Source organism: Meles meles, chromosome 3 (assembly GCF_922984935.1).
Source record: "Meles meles chromosome 3, mMelMel3.1 paternal haplotype, whole genome shotgun sequence".
NCBI classification, from domain to species: domain Eukaryota; kingdom Metazoa; phylum Chordata; class Mammalia; order Carnivora; family Mustelidae; genus Meles; species Meles meles.
In genome coordinates, this window is record NC_060068.1 from 34,978,074 (window position 1) to 34,996,245 (window position 18,172).

At 44.1% G+C, this 18,172-nt stretch overlaps 1 protein-coding gene across 2 annotated transcripts; it reads right to left on the bottom strand.

Moving 5' to 3' along the window:
• Window positions 1–829: 829 nt before the first annotated feature.
• Window positions 830–14,049, bottom strand: ZNF879 (zinc finger protein 879). Of its 2 annotated transcripts, XM_045998663.1 has the most exons (5): window positions 13,940–14,049; window positions 12,647–12,714; window positions 9,757–9,883; window positions 9,211–9,306; window positions 830–2,872 (listed from the first exon to the last, which is right to left on the bottom strand). In XM_045998663.1, exons 2-5 carry the CDS (start codon window positions 12,677–12,679, stop codon window positions 1,425–1,427), a joined length of 1,704 nt encoding a protein of 567 aa, XP_045854619.1. In that variant the 5' UTR covers window positions 12,680–12,714; window positions 13,940–14,049; the 3' UTR covers window positions 830–1,424. The 2 variants fall into 2 exon arrangements, with proteins under 2 accessions (XP_045854619.1, XP_045854622.1); XM_045998666.1 differs by lacking the exons at window positions 12,647–12,714; window positions 13,940–14,049 and adding an exon at window positions 8,971–9,050 and having other exon boundaries at window positions 9,757–9,790.
• Window positions 14,050–18,172: the final 4,123 nt, after the last annotated feature.

Below are 18,172 nucleotides of genomic sequence, written 5' to 3' on the forward strand. Positions count from 1 at the left end.
TGCAGTGGAAGATTACATGACCCAGAAAAGTCTGTTCCTCATGAGTCTGGAACAGTAAAACTGATTAGTTGGTCCCAGGAAGCAAACATTGAATTCAATGATTTTTGGCTTGAGCTCAGTCCTTACCCCCAATTGTACCTTTTCTAAGGTTGGTTTTTGGTGTTTTTTTTTTTTAACTCTTTGACAAAGAAAAAGAAACTAGTCCCTTTTTTTTTTTTTAAATAAAATAGGTAGTTCAGTCCTTAAGTGCTTGCCCACTCCAGTTGATACTGGATAACACTAGAGGATGTTGCTTCTGTAAAGTTCAACAATTTTAGTTTGACTTGGGAGATAACTGTTTTTACCTTGCCGGAATTATTATTCACATTTTAGAAATGCAGAAATGTGCTAACTTGTTGAAGCATCTAACAGCCCATTTACTGAACTTAAGATTCTGAATTTCTGTCTTGTGGCCCTCAGAATGTAGGAGGAAATGAAAGTTACCTGGTTCACTTTACCTCAGCTAGGATGAATGGTGATCCACATTCTTCCTGGGCCTTCCTGGATGGTAACTGGAAAGCTTAATGAAGCAGGCACAACCTGGGTGCCAAGAGGCACGCTCCCATCTCATACTGTAAGATCATCACTCACATTTATCAGTGGAGTAACTTGCAAAAGCAGTATTTGTCTGAATAACCTTTAATTCTCAACCCCACTCAGCAAAGGTAATCACTTTGTGATAAAACCAAGTGAAATACCATGCATTTTGTGATTTAAAATAAAGTGGCTTTAGATCTGCTTCAGAGCTGGGAACAAGTTGTTGGGGAGAAAACACAGGACCATGTGCCTGCAGAGTTTACAGAGTGATTTTCTTTTCAGGTAAATGGCTTGGAAAGCAAAGAAGAAACAACCCAAAAAGTTTTCACAACCACCAAGTACACGTTTTGCCTTTAAACTATTAAAGAACATATTTTAGCGACAGTGAGGTAGCTACAGGTCACCTGCTTATATTTCTTCTCCAAAACATTCTCCTTAGTATAACTGGCTTGCATAACACTCAAATGTCATTTCAAAAAATAGATTCCTAGATTAATCTAAAGTCTGGACTTTATGGCTGCACTTTTACATAAATCAACAGGCTTCCCAGTGATGCTTGCGAAAGCTGGGGGCTCTTAATCGCACGTCACCAGGGACGAGATAAAAGAATCTTACACATTCTCTACCTTATAGCCATGATAACTTAAAAACTATGAAAAAAACATTTCATAGTAGCTTTCCTAATACACCTAACGTTACCTGCATCATGAAGTCTCTGATGTCTGAGGTCTACATTCTGAAGTTTAACTCACAATTAACTACTCTTCATCACTTTCTGCCCAGGATGAATTTTTTTTAATTGAGTACGAAATGAACTTCAGCTGGAAGACTTTCCACATGTGTTTTATTTATAGTTTTTCTCCTGTGTGAGTCCTCTGATGATTAGTAAGGGATGAGCTCTGACTAAAAGCCTTCCCACATTCTTTACATTTATAAGGCTTTTCTCCTGTATGAATCCTCATATGCGTCATAAGGGATGAACTTTGTCGGAAGGCTTTCCCACACACTTTACAGTTAAAGGGTTTCTCTCCAGTGTGAATTCTCTGGTGCTGAATGAGAGCTGAGCTTTGGTTGAAAGCTTTTTCACAGTCGTTACATTTATAAGGTTTCTCTCCAGTGTGAATTTTCCGATGAGTATTAACTGCTGAGTGGGAACTGAAGGCTTTTCCACATTCTTTACAGTTATATGGTTTCTCTCCTGTATGGATTCTGTTGTGTATATTAAGCCGGGAAATCCAGGAGAAGGCCTTCCCACATTCATTGCATTTATAGGGTTTTTCTCCTGTATGAATTCTTTGATGCTGTATCAGAGCAGAGCTTTGGCTGAAGGCTTTCCCACATTCTTTACATGCATAAGGTTTCTCCCCAGTGTGAATTCTCTGATGTATGATAAGGGCTGAGTGGTAACTGAATACTTTCCCACACTCATTACAATTAAAGGGTTTCTCTCCAGTATGAATTCTGTGGTGTCTACTTAGCCGTGATATTGAAGTAAAGGCTTTCCCACACTGACTACATTCATAGGGTTTCTCTCCAGTATGAATCCTGTGATGCTGAATAAGAGATGAGCACTGGCTAAAGGCTCTCCCACACTCGTTACATTTATAGGGCTTTTCTCCAGTATGAATTCGTTGGTGATTATTCAGGGATGAGCTTCCTTTAAATGTTTTGCCACACTCGTTACATTTATAGGGTCTCTCTCCAGTATGCATCCTCTGATGTCCAATGAGAGATGTGGTGAAACTGAAGGCTTTCCCACATTCGCTGCAGATGTAAGGTTTCTCTCCCGTGTGAACTCTCAGGTGCTGAGTGAGAGAAGAGCTTTGGCTGAAAGCTTTCCGACATTCCTTGCATTTGTAGAGCTTCTCTCCAGTGTGGATTCTCTGGTGTTTACTCAGGGAAGAACTGTGGAGGAAGATTTTCCCACAGATGTTACATTTGTAACATCTGCGCACAGTACTGACTCCCAATTGTTTAAACAGAACTGAATACTGCTGGGAATGGGGTTTCCTTCCTCTGGAAACGAGTCTGGGTTTTCTAATAAGGGATGATTTCAGACTGAGATTTTTCCCAAGCTCAATACTCGTAAAGCTCCTCTCCCTCATGTAGGTGTTTTTGATGGTGACTAAGACTTTCCTGAAAGGTTTGTTCTTTTTGCCTTGTTGCTTCTCTAGCTTGTCCTCATTTATGTAGGCTTTCCCCAACTTGAAGTCAAAAGGACCGTCCCCTAGGAGTTTATTCATTACTTCCTGATTTTCTTCTTCAGAAACTGTAGTTTCAAATAAGTGTTCCCATCCTAAAATAAACAAAACAGGTAAGTCTCCTTTGCACTAAGAATAAAGAAAAGTGACACCAAAACATACAAGGATTGCTAACAAATACGTCCCGGATGTTTAAGAAAGGATGGGGAGAAAGAAGGGCAAGAGAAAGCAGCAGCATGGGAGACATGTCTGGGTGGAGAGGTCTGCAGAAAGCTGTATGTGGGTGAGCTCCAAGGAAAGCTCCTCCAACAAGGGCAGCCAGGCCTGCTCTAGGAATAAAGCTGGGGTCAGCAGGGGACAGAGCACTTCTGAGTTCAGTGGGTTGTGTTATTCCTCAGCTCCCTTTCCCGTGTCAGTCACTGGTGCACTCAAGGTAAATCCACAAGGAAACTGAAGAGGGGCTATAAGTGAAAACTGGAAGAGTCATGGGCCTTAAAAAGCTTCCTGAAACCCAGGGCCTCAATTAGTGCTGTTGCGGAACTCCTCTGAGTGCCGTATGTGGTGTTGTGATTGACATTCCTCACTCGTTCAAGCAATTCTTTACTGAGTAGCCACTATGCAAACAAAGGTCAAGAACAGGAGTATGGGAATACATCAGGCAGGAATCCAGTTTTCACAGGGTACTGACAGTGACCAAGTGACGAAATAAACTAGGGATGATGAGTTCTGGGGGTGCTGAGAACGAGGAAAACAAAAACAAGGTGATGTGCAGTGTGAGTAAATGAGCTGACATTTTAAACTGGGTGATAAGAAAGTAGAATTAAAGATGGGATCTCAATAACGAGAGATGGCCATGCAAAAACGTGGGTATAAAGAGGATTCCGGTCAGAAAGAATGTAAGGTGAGAGTCAGCTTCGAGACGTCCAGGAACCCAGATTCATCCAGTGTGGCCTGAGCAAGAGGGAACAAAACAGTGTTAGAAGGTGAGGAAAAGAAGTACACAGGAGCCATATCACGCAGGTGATACAAGAAGACATTTGGAATTTCTTCAGAGGATCACGGCGGGCTAGGAGGGACAGGACAGTTTTGTTTAAAGAGGATCACAGCGGTGGTGCGACAAATGGATTGTCACTGGGAGCGGGGGGAAACAAGGGCAGATGTGGAGCAGCCACTCGGGAGCCTGGATGGAGGTGATGGCAGTCTGCACTAGCATGGCAGTGGAGGGGGGCTCATCTGGGATGCTCTGAAGGCAGATGACAAGAGTACGTATATCCTGAGTACATGAAAGAGAGGACTGAAGGATGATATCCAGCTTCTGGCCTAGGCAGCTCGATGGGAGAATGGTACCATGTAATGATATGGGGAACCTTGGGGGAAGAGTACACTCTTGAGAATAATTTCCAGTCTACTTTTGATCACTTAGAATACAGTGCAAGGAATGGTGTCACTGCTTCAAAAAGAATGAATGCATTTTCTTAAGCAGTTTTTATTTTCTTAACTGAATTAGAGATATATAATCATTGTAAGAAAAATAAAGAAGATACAGAAAACTATAAATATGAAAATCAAGTTTACCACCATTATATATATACACAACACACAAATATAATCATTGCTAAATGTGGAATTTAGCTCACCAGAATTTTTTTGGATATTAAAAAACACTTTCATTTGAAAAATAAAAATAGGTTGAAACTACACTTCCCCTTACCCACTCTTCACTTAAAAAAATTTTAGGCTTCTCTCCATAGCAACAAATGAAAGTTGACACCATCATTTTTTTTTTATACCATCATTTTAATGGCAATGTAAGATTTCAAAGCACAAACATAATCATAATTTAATAAATCCCCTTCTAAGAGTCACTTAGCTTTCTTCTCCCCAGTGATAACTCATGTTATTAACATTCTTTATACCACCTTTGCAACTCTGCACTACTATTTCCTTAAGATAAATTTCCAAACCTAGAATTGATTTTAAGAAAGCCAGACTTTTTCTGCAGGTTTTTCCTGCAGAAAAACCACACCCATCAAAATCCCACAAAAGATACTCAGGTATCACTCAGGGCAACAGGAAAACACTGGATATGTATTTCTTAATTTGGGGTAATATTATAAGGGGAAAATGGCTTCTCATTGCTTTAGTTTGTAATTCATTGATTATAATGAAGTTGAATAGTTTTTCAAAGAATCCTGGGTGAATTTTCAAATTCATATTCCTTAATTTTTTTTTAAGATTTTATTTATTTATTTGACAGAGATCACAAGTAGACAGAGAGGCAGACAGAGAAAGAAAGGGAAGCAGGCTCCCCGCTGAGCAGAGAGCCTGATGTGGGGCTCGATCCCAGGACCCCGGGACTATGACCTGAGCCGAAGGCAGAGGCTTTAACCCACTGAGCCACCCACACACCCTCCTTGGTTTTTTTAATGGTAATACTCAAGCCTTTGTACTATAATTATTTCTTCTCTGGACCTTTTCTCTGTTTCTCTTTATATTATACTTTTGTACTCCATAGCCACTACAGCAATCTTTTTTTTTTTTTTTTTTTTTTTTTAAAGATTTTTTTTTTATTTTTTTATTTATTTATTTGACAGAGAGAGATACAAGTAGGCAGAGAGGCAAGCAGAGAGAGTGAGAGGGAAGCAGGCTCCCTGCCGAGCAGAGAGCCCGATGCGGGACTCGATCCCAGGACCCTGAGATCATGACCCGAGCCGAAGGCAGCGGCCTAAACCACTGAGCCACCCAGGCGCCCCCAGCAATCTTAATAGTAGGAAAAAACTAGAAATTAAAATTTCTGGAAGATTATTTAATAAAATATAGCTTAATAATACAATAGAGCTCTTTCAGAAAGGTAGGCCTCTATTTAACGAGGGCTGAAGAGCTGAAGTACATTCACAATTTAAAATAGGTTTGAGAGGGGTGCTTGAGTGGCTTAGTGGGTTAAGTCTCTGTCTTCGGCTCAGGTCACGATTTCAGGGTCCTCGGATCGAGCCCCACATCAGGCTCTCTGCTTGGCGGGGAGCCTGCTTCCTCCTCTCTCTCTGCCTGCCTCTCTGCCTACTTGTAATCGCTCTGTCAAATAAATAAATAAAATATTTTTTAAAAAATAGGTTTGAGGGGCGCCTGGATGGCTGAGTGGTTTAAGCCTCTGCCTTCGGCTCAGGTCATGATCTCAGGGTCCTGGGATCGAGCCCCGCATTGGGCTCTCTGCTCGGTGGGGAGCCTGTTTCTCCCTCTCTCTCTGCCTGCCTCTCTGCCTACTTGTGACCTCTCTCTGTCAAATAAATAAATAAAATATTAAAAAAAAATAGGTTTGAGAACAGTATGTAACATCAATCTCTCTCTCCGTGTGTCTCTCTCTCCCACAAACACACTCAAATAGTCACAATCTGAGAGAATAAATAGTAAAATATCAACAAAGGTTCATCATGGTTGGTTGGCAAAATTTCAGGTCAATCTCTTTTTTTTTTAAAAAAAAAAAAGATTATTTATTTGACACGGAGACAGAGATAGAGATAGAGAGAGAGAGAGAGAGAGAACACAAGCAGAGGGAATGGCAGGCTGAGGGAGAGGGAGAAGAAGAAGGCTCCCTGCCAAGTAAGGGGCCCAATGCGGGGCTCGATCAGAGGACCCTGGGTTCACAACCTAAGCTTAACCGACTGAGCCACCCAGGCAGCCCTCTTTTTTTCTTTTTTTAACAATATTATGTATTCCTTCTATAAATTAAAAGTAGTTAATTTTTTTTTCAACTGCTTGCAAAAGAAGAACACAGTCAATTTGGATACTAATGACTTCTTTACCAACCAGAAAGCTCAGAGCCAAATTCTAGATTCACCCAGGGCTACTATGCTGGCCCTTACCAGATACATTCACTTTCTAAGGTTCTGAACAAACTTTTATTTTATTTTAAAGATTTTATTTATTTACTTGACAGAAAGAGATCACAAGTAGGCAGAGAGGCAGGCAGAGAGAGAGAGAGGGAAGCAGGCCCCCTGCTGAGCAGAGAGCCCGATGCGGGACTCGATCCCAGGACCCTGAGATCATGACCTGAGCCGAAGGCAGCGGTTTAACCCACTGAGCCACCCAGGTGCCCCAACTTTTATTTTATTTTGTCATTATTCTTACAGTTAGCTTCCTTAGATTATTGGTAGAATGTGACAGGATATATGTTAGTATGTAGTAGAAAAAAAGATCCCTGAAGTGAAAAAAAGACTTGACTCTTCAAAGCAAAGGACCCTGTGATGCCAAATAACAGTATTAACCCAAAAACTCCTTGGTATTTGATACAACCTAATGAATCTTCTAAATTCCGAAGATAAAAAAAAATCCTATAATATTCTAGACAGAAGATTAAAAAAAAAAAAGGACCAGATTTCTACACAGAAGACAGAGGAAAAAGAATTAAGCTAACAGAGGACTTTTTAATCAAGGACACTCAATGCTCAGACACTAAAGTCAAGTGTGAAGGGAAATAAAAAATTTGATGCCAGAATTCTAGATCCATAATTCTCACTGGAGAGGTAGAAGAATATTTTAGACATGCACGAAAAGAGCACACCTGAACCTTTCTGAAAACATTATTCAAGAGAATATTCTAGTCAAACCAAAGGGGGAAAGCTGAAGACAAAGCTAATGAATGGAAACACGGGACTGAGCTGACCCAGAAAGCCTATGTCCTGCCATGGAGAGGAATAAATGACAATAAATGATAAGAAGCAAAGCTCAAAGGAGAGAGCCACCATCTGGTGCTAGAGTCAAAACAAAACAGAACAAAAGCAAAGATGGAAAAAAATATCCAAAATGACAATAACAGGAACAACAAAAACCAAAAGACAAAGCAGAACAGCAAATGAGAGCTTAAGGACCTAGCAACCCAGAGGAATTTTAGAGATTGAGAGATATATCCTAGCATCCAGGGTCTGACACGTATTATTTTGAATATTTTCACACAAAAGATTTAGGAGAACGCTGTATTGAACATCTGCAAACCTTCTGCATAAATTCTATTTATTACCATTTTGCTACCCCTGCCTTCTCACTCTCATGTAGTATATAAATATGCATACATCTGTGTTTTCTTTTTAGCTGAACCATATGTAATAATTTACAATGAAAAAAGTCAAACAGGGCGCCTGGGTGGCTCAGTGGTTTAAGCCGCTGCCTTCGGCTCGGGTCATGGTCTCGGGGTCCTGGGATCGAGTCCCACGTCTGGCTCTCTGCTCTGAAGGGAGCCTGCTTCCCTCTCACTCCCTCTGCCTGCCTCTCTGTCTACTTGTGATCTCTCTCTGTCAAATAAATAAATAAAATCTTTAAAAAAAAAAAAAAAAAAAAAAAAAGAAAAAAGTCAAACAAAAACCCAAGCTGGAACAATGAGGGATGTACTGTATCAATAGAAGTTTATTCAAACCAAAGGGACGATAATTTAAAATCATCAGTCCAAAAACTGAATGGGAGGTCCTCAGAGAGGGAGAAAAACCATGAGAGACTCTTAATTATAGGAAACAAACTGAGGGTTGCTGGTGGGTGAGGTGGGGGGGTGGGTAAGAGATGGGCTAACTGAGTGATAGGTATGAAGGAGCGCATGGGATGTGCTGAGCACGGGGTGTTATATAAGACTGAAGAGGGGCACCTGGGTGGTTCAGTAAAGCCTCTGCCTTCGATTCAGGTCATGATCCCAGGGTCCTCGGATCAAGCCCGCATTGGGCTCTCTGCTCAGCAGGGAGCCTGCTTCCTCCTCTCTCTCTGCCTGTCTCTCTGCCTACTTGTGATCTCTGTCTGTCAAATAAATAAATCAAATCTTTTAAAAAAGCGGGGGTGGGGGGCACTGGGTGGCTCAGTTGGTTAAGCCACTAAGCCACTGCCTTTGGTTCAGGTCATGATCCTGGAGTTCTGGGATCGAGTCCAACATCGGATTCCCTGCTCAGCAGGGAATCTGCTTCTCCCGCTGACCTCTCTCCTCTCATGCTCTCTCTCTCTCAAATAAATAAATAAACTCTTAAAAAAAAAAAGAATCATAATTTTAAAAATTTAAAAGACTGATGAATCACTGACTTCTACCTCTGAAACTAATGATGTACTATATGTTGCCTAATTAAGTAACAAAAATTAACAAAAAAAAAAAAGTAGAAAAGATCAGTCAGAAGAAGAGGAGAAGACATGAGTCACAACCTTTACGCATTATATACAGTGTTACCTTTTCTGCATTCACATCACAAAGGATACCGGAGACAAGTGGGCCCTTCTTGGGAGAATTCAACTCTCCCTCTGAACCTGCTGTATCAGGGCTCAGAAAGAGAGAGAGTGAGGATATGCCCTTCCCAGCCTTTCCCGCCCGGCCTGGCCCATTCAGGAGGGCCCTGGTCCACGTCTCCTGAGCAGTAGCACCCAGGAAGTGAGAAAATGATCTGCCCACTTCCCAATCATTGTCACTCACCTACACATGGGCCTTGAGAAACTCCATTTTCCACCATCCAGGGGTCTTCCCCTTGCTGCAACTGGAAGATGACCTTTGGTTTGGAAAACAGGATTCCTGTTTGTGAGCAAGAAGAGAATGAGTCCGCTGTGCAGATATGAGCAGCCATCCTGGCACACAGATCCAGCCCCAGGGGCTCCGGGGCAGAGGGACAACTGAAGGAAGGAGACGTCTTTTCAGAGAAGGGCTTCAATTAGGCTTCTTGAGGACAGCGAGGAGGTGGTCTCAGGAAGAAAGTCTGCGTGCTGGCTGTGCATGCCTCTATTGGAACCTCTCAGGAGACCCAGAAGGACAGAGTGTAGAGCCAAAGAATGGCAAAAGCACACAAAGGCTGCCCATCACTAACTCTACCAACCTGAGGCCTTTCCTGGCAGTGGAGGGGATAGCGACTGCCACCCTGAGAGCCCACCTGCGGCTGAACGTGACCAAGCCCTCCAAGGGTCCTCCTTGGGGAGGGCCCCACGAGGCTCCCCCCGCAGATTCTCCATCACAAGGAAAGGTCCTTACCCAGCGAGACGAGGGTGCCGTAGTTCTCCAGCATCACCTCCCGGTACAAGGTTCTCTGTGAGGAGTCCAGGCGCAGCCACTCGTCCTGGCTAAAGAACACGGCCACGTCCCTGAATGTCACAGACTCCTGCAATGGCAAACCCGTTCCTGCTCACCTGGAACCAGACCCCCAAAGGGGTGGCTGAGCAGTCACCCTGTCACCATGCAGGGCTACGAGCATCTCTAGGCAAGTCTCTGTCCTTTCCAAATGTACATACTGTTGTCCCCACATCTGCAGGAGGGGCTACGTTCTAAGAACCCCCCTCTCCAAGTCTAAAACTTGGAGAGTACTGTACCTTATATATACTGTTTTTTTTTTCCTATAAATACAATCCTATGATAAAGTTTAATTTATAAATCAGGCAGAGTAAGAGATTAACAAGTCATAACACAACAATTACGACAATATGCTGGAGCAAAAATTATGTGACTGTGGTCTCTCCCTCTCAAAACACCTTACTGTGCTGTACTTACCCTTCTGCTTGTGATATCTTTACAGCTAGACCCTAAGACCTGATCTTGACTGCCCATCTGCTCGTGCTCACTGACCTGTGTCCCACATTCTTCCTTGAGCTTTTCTTTCCAAGTTATCTCTCAAGATGGAAAGTGAAACCGCCCCTCCAGCAGTAGCGACTTGGACAAGAGTCTCACTGACAAGCTCTCTCCAGCCGGCCCAGACCACTCACACCAGTTTGAGCTCGAGCCCCGACTCAGCTTGCACAGATGGACCATGCAGTGACCTCTAGAACGACTGACAATTACCTCCACCTCCTTAGGATACTACAGTCTCCGCCCAAGGAGGACACGAGCCTCGTTTACATAACATATAAGGTGTGTTCAGATGCGTTTCCTTAAGGCGCACGTGCAACCTTACGCCTGCCTCCACATACAGTGACAAGGATCCCCTTTTTAAATATTCAGCTTAACTCTAAATAACAGGAACCCATCCACCCTGCCTTGGGGAGTCACGGCTTTGGAAGTTATTCGGCATGATCTCCTTATATGCTGCAGATAAAGTTTCCCTGGCCCAACAGCTCACCTGGTGTAGTTTCCCTCGGTGGCTCGCCCAGGAGTGTGAGAGGGTAAAGTGCCCAGGAGTATGAGGAGTGCCCAGGAGGGTAAAGTGCCTACATGAGGGGACGTGAGGAGAATGACACAGGCTTGTGGTACAGTGTCTGGCTACTACTGACCTTCTAAGGAGAGATTGGAAGCAGGATCATCTGGTAACTGAAACCATCAATTCTCTGATGGATGTGGTGGGTTGGGGGGCAGGGGCTACCCTAAGTCTTTTCAAAGGCTCAGGAAGTCACTCGCCAGGCTCACAACTCCGGACCACTTCCGTGGAGACCTGGGAGCCATCTCTTTGAATGTGCCAGCCTCTCAGACTCCTGGGAGTGGGCAGGCCTAATGGGTCACCTGACGAATGTCCAAACTGGGCTGTAGCCACTCAACATACAAGTGAGCCTTCTGTCTTGGCAATCTCTTCGGGGGATGGCCTGTGATGCACGTGACATTCAGGCCAAGCACTTATTCAATGACAAAAGTGTTTTCTTTCTCTTCTGCTTCTGTGGAGAGGTCTTCTGGGTTGGGAGGAGATTATGTTCTTAATTATATTTCTGTTAAGTGCCACAAAAGGGCCAAGAAGGGAAGAAAACACTGTGGACCAGATGCTTCATTTCCCTCAATCTGTCCCCCAAGACCACTAGTCCTACCTAGCTGGGACTCCTTTTCCTTTCGCCAGCTCTTTTAACCTGGTCCTGCTCATAAGCCCCAAATTTCCCAATATAGTCCAACCCTCAAATAACAGGAGTTTGAACTGAGCAGGTCCAAATATATATAGACTTTTTTTCAATAAATACAGTACTGTAAATGTATTTTTTTCTTCCCTTTAATTTTCCTAATAACATTTTCTTTCTCTAGCATGCTTTATTATAAGAACACAGTAGAGAATACATATAGCTAGCAATGAGGAAGTTGTGACCAGCGATGGGGAAGTTCAGAGGCTGCCCTGGCAGCCCTCCACAAGCCAGATCAAACCACACAGGCCCAAGATAGCAGCTGACTAGACAGGAAACCCCTGACCAAGTTAGGAAGAGAAAGGTGAAACCCTATGTCCCTGGCCCAAGTAATGAATATCCTACCCCCCAGTTAACAACTGTCAATAAAAGACAGCAACTCAAGCCCCAGGGTGCAAAGTGCTTGCTCCCCTCTCTCTCTCAAGGTCATCTGCTCTCCCATCTTGAAAGTATATTTTTTGCTCTAATAAACTCTCCTGTTCTGTCACTCATCTGCTGTGTTGTGGGTCGGTCCTTGAATTCTTTCTTGAGACAAGACCAAGAACCTTCAGCAATTCCTTCAAGGACAGGCTGGTTCGAGACCCCTGGGCTTCCCCAGTTCACCCAGCAACACTGAAACCCTGCGTTGTTCAAAAGTCAGTTATACTAGAAATATTCCTGACCACACTTGCTGATTCAGAGGTCTTCTTTCTTGGATTTTCCTAGAAAATCACCTGGACTCCTACGAGGGACTACTCTAGTTGATTGGTCCTCAGTTCCTTGAGGGTAAAGACTATACATTTTCTCTTTGAATTTCTAATGTTACGGAGATAATTATTGGACTCCCTCACGGTTCCACCCTTCACAGGGCAAAAAACAAACCTAGATCCCTCACAGAGCTCTGGTGTGGCTTTCGAACAGGACTGGAGAGGGACTTACCTGCTAAGCCGGGAATTCCCAAGAAGCTAGACAAACAGCTTCCTTCAAGAGTTACCCCACCAGGCCCCCGGGTCCCTCCATGGGCTCAACCACGACGGCTTCAGTGTATTCACAACATCTGAACCAAGAAAGCTCACCTGAGCTTGGGCTGGGAGCAATCTTGTGGCCATTTCTCCCTCTCTGCTGCCCCTCCTAGAGAAAGCTCCTGAAATGGAGAAAGAAACTGTGAGCAGTCTGTCTGTCCATCCTGTCCATACTCCCACCCTCACGAGGCATGACTAAATTAGCTCCACACACTGAGCACCCTCCAGACGGAAGCCAGAGGGAACCTGAGAGCCCAGGCATCCCTGCGTTGGAGGGTCCATGGGCATGGCCACCCAAACCCAGAGTGCGTGGCAAACATACTTCCAGTCCCGGGCCTGCTACCTTTCAGCCAGTGGTCTCTGAATAAAGATTAATCAGACTAAGGAATTAGAACCAACTCCTGGACATTAACAGAGTAAAGGGCAGTCAAGCCCAGCTCACAGAGATGTTCAATGAAAGAGAAGTAACATAAATACTCCGCACATCTGCACTTAAATATTTTAGATGTATTACAATTATAATAATTACATTGTACCTAACATACTATATAATTAGATACAACGTATGACAACAAAATGTAATAATACGGTAATTATCATCATTCTTCACTAACATTTGAAGGAAATTGGTGTCCTTTTCCGGAAGAGCAAACCAAAAATTAGTCCTCTTTTCCCCCTGGAAATGGTGCTTCCTTTATGAAGAAAGAGTTATCAAATCTCCTTAATAGAAACGAAAACATTACCCATCCTCTCCCTGCTCCAAAAAACCCCACATGGCTCAAAAGAAAGGGCATCATTGGCTAGAGATGAATTTAAATTTTGGAAAAAAGGGAAGTAACTTAGAAAAGGACAAAATTAAACCAAAAAAAAAAAAAAAAGAATAGTCAAATCACTCTGGGATTCACTCTGAGAACAGGGCCACACAAGCTCAATACAGCAAGGATAGCAAAAACTAATACACACAAAATAAAGTTGAAACTGGAGGGGGGTGGGGGGAGACCAACAAATGCTGTCGGCCAAAAACCGCCCCAAGGTGCACGAACCCTCCAACAGGGCAGAGCTCCCAGCAATCTCAGTTCCGGGGCCAGTGCTCCAGGAGCGCTGCCCCAGGCTGGCTCCCGCGGCTCAAGCAGTGACAGCTCCGATTTCCGGGGAAGGGGGGCCGGGGGAGCGGAGAGCTCCCGGGGCAACGCCCCCTTCCCGGGCCGCCTTCACCTGCCGAGGCCGCCGCAGCTCGGACACCCGCGACTGGAACTCGGCTGGGGACTCGCGCGGCGGCCGGCCCTCTGCCCTGGCCCCGCCGCAGGAGCTGCACACCCCGGGCCCGCTCTCACCGGCACCCTGTACCTGGGCCCGCCGCGACCGGGACGCCAACCGGCGCACCGCACCGGAGACAAGCAGGATACCTAGCCTGGGGACATTTTTCACCACCGCCGCCAGGCCGCCGGCGCAAGTGCGCCTGCGCACGAGATATGGAAACGGGTGCCTTGGCCGAACGGCGGCGCTTTTCCTTTCGAACTCTATTTCCCAGAGGTCATCGCGGGACGGCGGACTACGGTGCCCGAGAGGGGCCAACAGCCGTAAGGCTGGAGAGAATCGTTTTGCTGGGAGCCCCCAGAAGGCTGCTGCCGCGTGTTCTCCGCCTCTCTCACCGCCTGTCTTGTCGAGCGCTTTTCGGGAAAAGTAAGTACTTTAAAATGTGCAAAATTAGCCTCTCGCTGCTGCTCGTTCTCGGTGGGTGAGTGAACTGAGACAACAAGAATTCTTGGAATGCCAAGGTTCTTTCGGCTCGGGGTAAATGCGCGGAAACCGCCAGGTCCTGTGTCCTTACCGGAGCGGGTCAGACTCGCGTCCCGAACTGCAGCCTCAGGAGCAGAGGGACAGGCAGGGTCCAGCTCGCTTTTCCGGTCAGCCCCAGGGTGCGGCCGCCCCTTGAGGAGCGTGGTGAGATGCGCTGCAGGGGTCTTTCCGCGGATACGGCGGAGTTTTGTGCCGGCTTGTCGCCTCCGGCTGTGCTGCCTGGTTTGGTTCCTCAGGATCCTTCGGCCACTAAGCTTGTGGCTTCTCTCCCTCGACGGGAGGGAACCCGTCTAGTCGGCGAGCCGCTGCTGTGTTCATTACTGGGGTCTTTTGTTCTCGGCTGCTTATTGTTTTTATCTATTTTACACGTTTTTGAGTTTTTAAACAATTATGTCTGAGTGTCGTAACCTGTAAAAGATGTATTTTTAACTGACATTCACGTTGGGTTTAAAAAAAAGCGCAAGCCCAGCATTTCCCTTTTTAGGACCCGCATTACTTCTTTTTTTTTTTTTTTTTTTAATTTATTTATTTGACAGAGAGAGATCACAAGTAGACAGAGAGGCAGGCAGAGAGAGGGAGAGGGAAGCAGGCTCGCCGTTGAGCAGAGAGCCCGATGCGGGACTCGATCCCAAGACCCTGAGACCATGACCTGAGCCGAAGGCAGCAGCTTAACCCACTGAGCCACCCAGGTGCCCCGCGACCCGCATTACTTTTGAGGGCACCTGGGTGGCTCAGTCGGTTAAGCGTTTGCCTCAGCCTCAGCTCATGATCCCGTGGGATCGAGTCCCGCATTGGGCTTTCCTCTCTCGCGACCTCTCCTCCTTCTCATTCCCTCCTCTCTCTCTCTCAAATAAATAAATAAAATCTTCAAACAAATAAATAGTAAAAATGGCTCCTCTGAATTGTAAAGTTTGTCTTGTAGCATTGACTATAATCCGCTTCCTAACTGCATCTGTCAGTGACTGGTACTGGAAAGAACGGGAGCTCCCTGAGGGTTGCATGATTTCTTTTTTAAAATAACAAGCAATGCAGTTTACAAAACAGAACTAAAACAAAAGGGAATTTAAAAAACAAAGAGATTAACTAAAATATGCCAGGAAAATAGTATGAAAAAAAAATCTGGGATCACAGTGTGATGTCAAACAAAAATTGCAAAAAGGATGCAAGACAAATAACAATTTATTTGGGGGGGTCTTAGGAATTGCATTTGGAAAGACACAGGTATTTGGGAGAAAACCCAAATAGTGCTCTGCCTTGGGGGTGGAGGAATTCCTAGGATTCCTAGAAGGGGAATTTGTAGAAGTCTTAGCTAAATTGCTTTGCAAAATTATGATTGGCTGAAAGAGTCTAATTTCTGTCGAATTCACAGATTGCTGTCTGGGCTGCAGGAAGCAGGATATTTCGGTTTGGCGTTGAGCTATAGTTAAAGTATGTGTTTTGTGTGGAAGTGGAAGTGCATAGGCCCCATGTCCTTAATGGCCCCCTGGTTCCATTTTCAACATAATGTCCTGACAGGAGTGACTGTTTCAGGTTTTTCCTTTCATAGTTACAACAAGACAAAGATCACTTCAAAGTAAAAATAATTAAATAGGACAAAATTAGTTGTTTCATATTGATAAAAGGTATTCCATATCCCTAACCATTAGGGAAATGCAAATCAAAACCTCATTGAGGGGCGCCTGGGTGGCTCAGTGGGTTAAAGCCTCTGCCTTCGGCTCAGGTCATGATCCCAGGGTCCTGGGATCGAGCCCCTCATCAGGCTCTCCGCTCAGCAGGGAGCCTGCTTCCTCCTCTCTCTGTGCCTGCCTCTCTGCCTACTTGTGATCTCTCTGTCAAATAAATAAATAAAATCTTGAAAAAAATGGTATTGAAAGAGCAGTTCACAGCCATTAGTATCTGCTGTCAAAACAAAACAGGATAGTACAGTGCAGCAGATGAGTGCTGGTGAGGACGTGGAGAAATTGGAATCCATTGCTGGCAAGACTGTAAAATGGTGCAGCTGTGGAAAATAGTATTTTCCTCAAAAAATTAAAAATGAGATTACTATTTGATCCAGCAATTCCTCTTCTGGGTATATTCCCAAAGGAATTGAAAGTGATGACTTAAACTAGTATTTGTACAATGTTAATAGCAGCAATATTTACAGTAGCTGAAAGATGGCAACAAGCCATTGTGGATGGACAGAGGAGTGGGTAAACATAATGTGGTGTGTGTGTACAATGGAAAATCAGTCAGCCATATGAAGGAAAGAACCCATGCTCGTTCGGACACATGCTCCAACATGGACAGATCTTGACATGCCAGGTAAAACAAGGCAGACTCAAAGTGGACAAACACTGTAATTCCACTTATATGAGTTCATTAAAATAGATTTATAGATAGAAAGTGGAAAAATGGTGGTTACCACGCATTTGGGGAAGAGGGGAATGAGAATTTATTGTTTAATGGGTACAGAGTTTGAGTTTGGATGATGAAAAAGTTCTGGAAATGAATGGTGGTGATGCTTGTACAACAATGTGAATGTACTTAGTACTCTTGAACTGTACACTTAGAAATGACTAAAATGGTAAATTTTGGGTTACGTGACTTTTACCGCGATAAAAATAATAGCAATACGAAATAAAGATGTAATCGTTATGAACTGTTATTGGCAAAACAACGTAACATTGAGATTTACAACGTATAAGTAAAGTGACACTGAGTACATGATGGCCTCCTTTTTTCTCTTAATATTCCTTAAAATGACAAAAACACATACATATTTAATTTTCAAAGGAATAGGTCCCCTACAGCTCTAGAAAATACCATCAGAACCCCAGGAATTGAGAGAAAATCTTGGGAGACATGCAGCGGTGTGCCCCTGAGATCCAAAATCCATCTAGTAGAAAGATTCAGCCAGGAAATGAAGCAGCCAGGAAATGAAAAGGAGGAAAAATTACAAATAGATTACAGAACATAATGATGGGGTTGGGCCAGGAGAGACTACAAAAAAATATATCCCGGATGAAATTTCAGAACTCTTAAGGATAAACAGAAAATCCTAGGAGCTACAAGGATATAAAAATAAAATTTATTTGTCTTAAATGATAAAGGCAGAGCCAGAAATTCCTGGGTGGGACTCTAGCTCCAGCAGAATGAGTGATTCAGTGAGGTCGTCAGAAAACCAAGTTTCTTCCTTCCCTCCACTCTGCTGCTCAGGAGTTCGGTGTGACGTGGACATGGACACAAAATTGAGGTTCTGTTGGGAAATAGGAAGGGGCATTGAATGGATGTTGGGTAATCAAGCATGCCCACTCTTCTAGGCAAAGCAAAGACGGTAAGGCTGATACCAGACTCAGCAGCAGCATTGGATTCTAGAAGATGGTGTGGAGTATTATCCTCAAATTCCTGAAGTAAAATGACTTTGAACTTGTAAATCTATAACCCTTTAATCTAGCATTCAATTGTGAGTGAAGTAAATGCATTTGGAAGATGAAAGTATTTGCATAGATTGTAATCCCTAAAATATCTCTGATGGAATAGTGATAAATATAGTCATTTAAAAAAAATCAAAGGGGGCTCCTGGATGACTCAAGTCAGTTGAGCATCTGACTCTTGATTTCACCTCAGCTCATGATCTCTGGGTTGTGAGACTGAGCCCCATGCTGGTCTCCACTCTGGGCATAGAGCCTGCTTGGGATTCTCTCTCTCCTCTCTGCCCCTCTTTCATGCTTGCGTGCTCTCTCTCTCAAAAAAAAAAAATCAAAGAAAGTGTAACTTGTATGGATTATAGGAGAATGC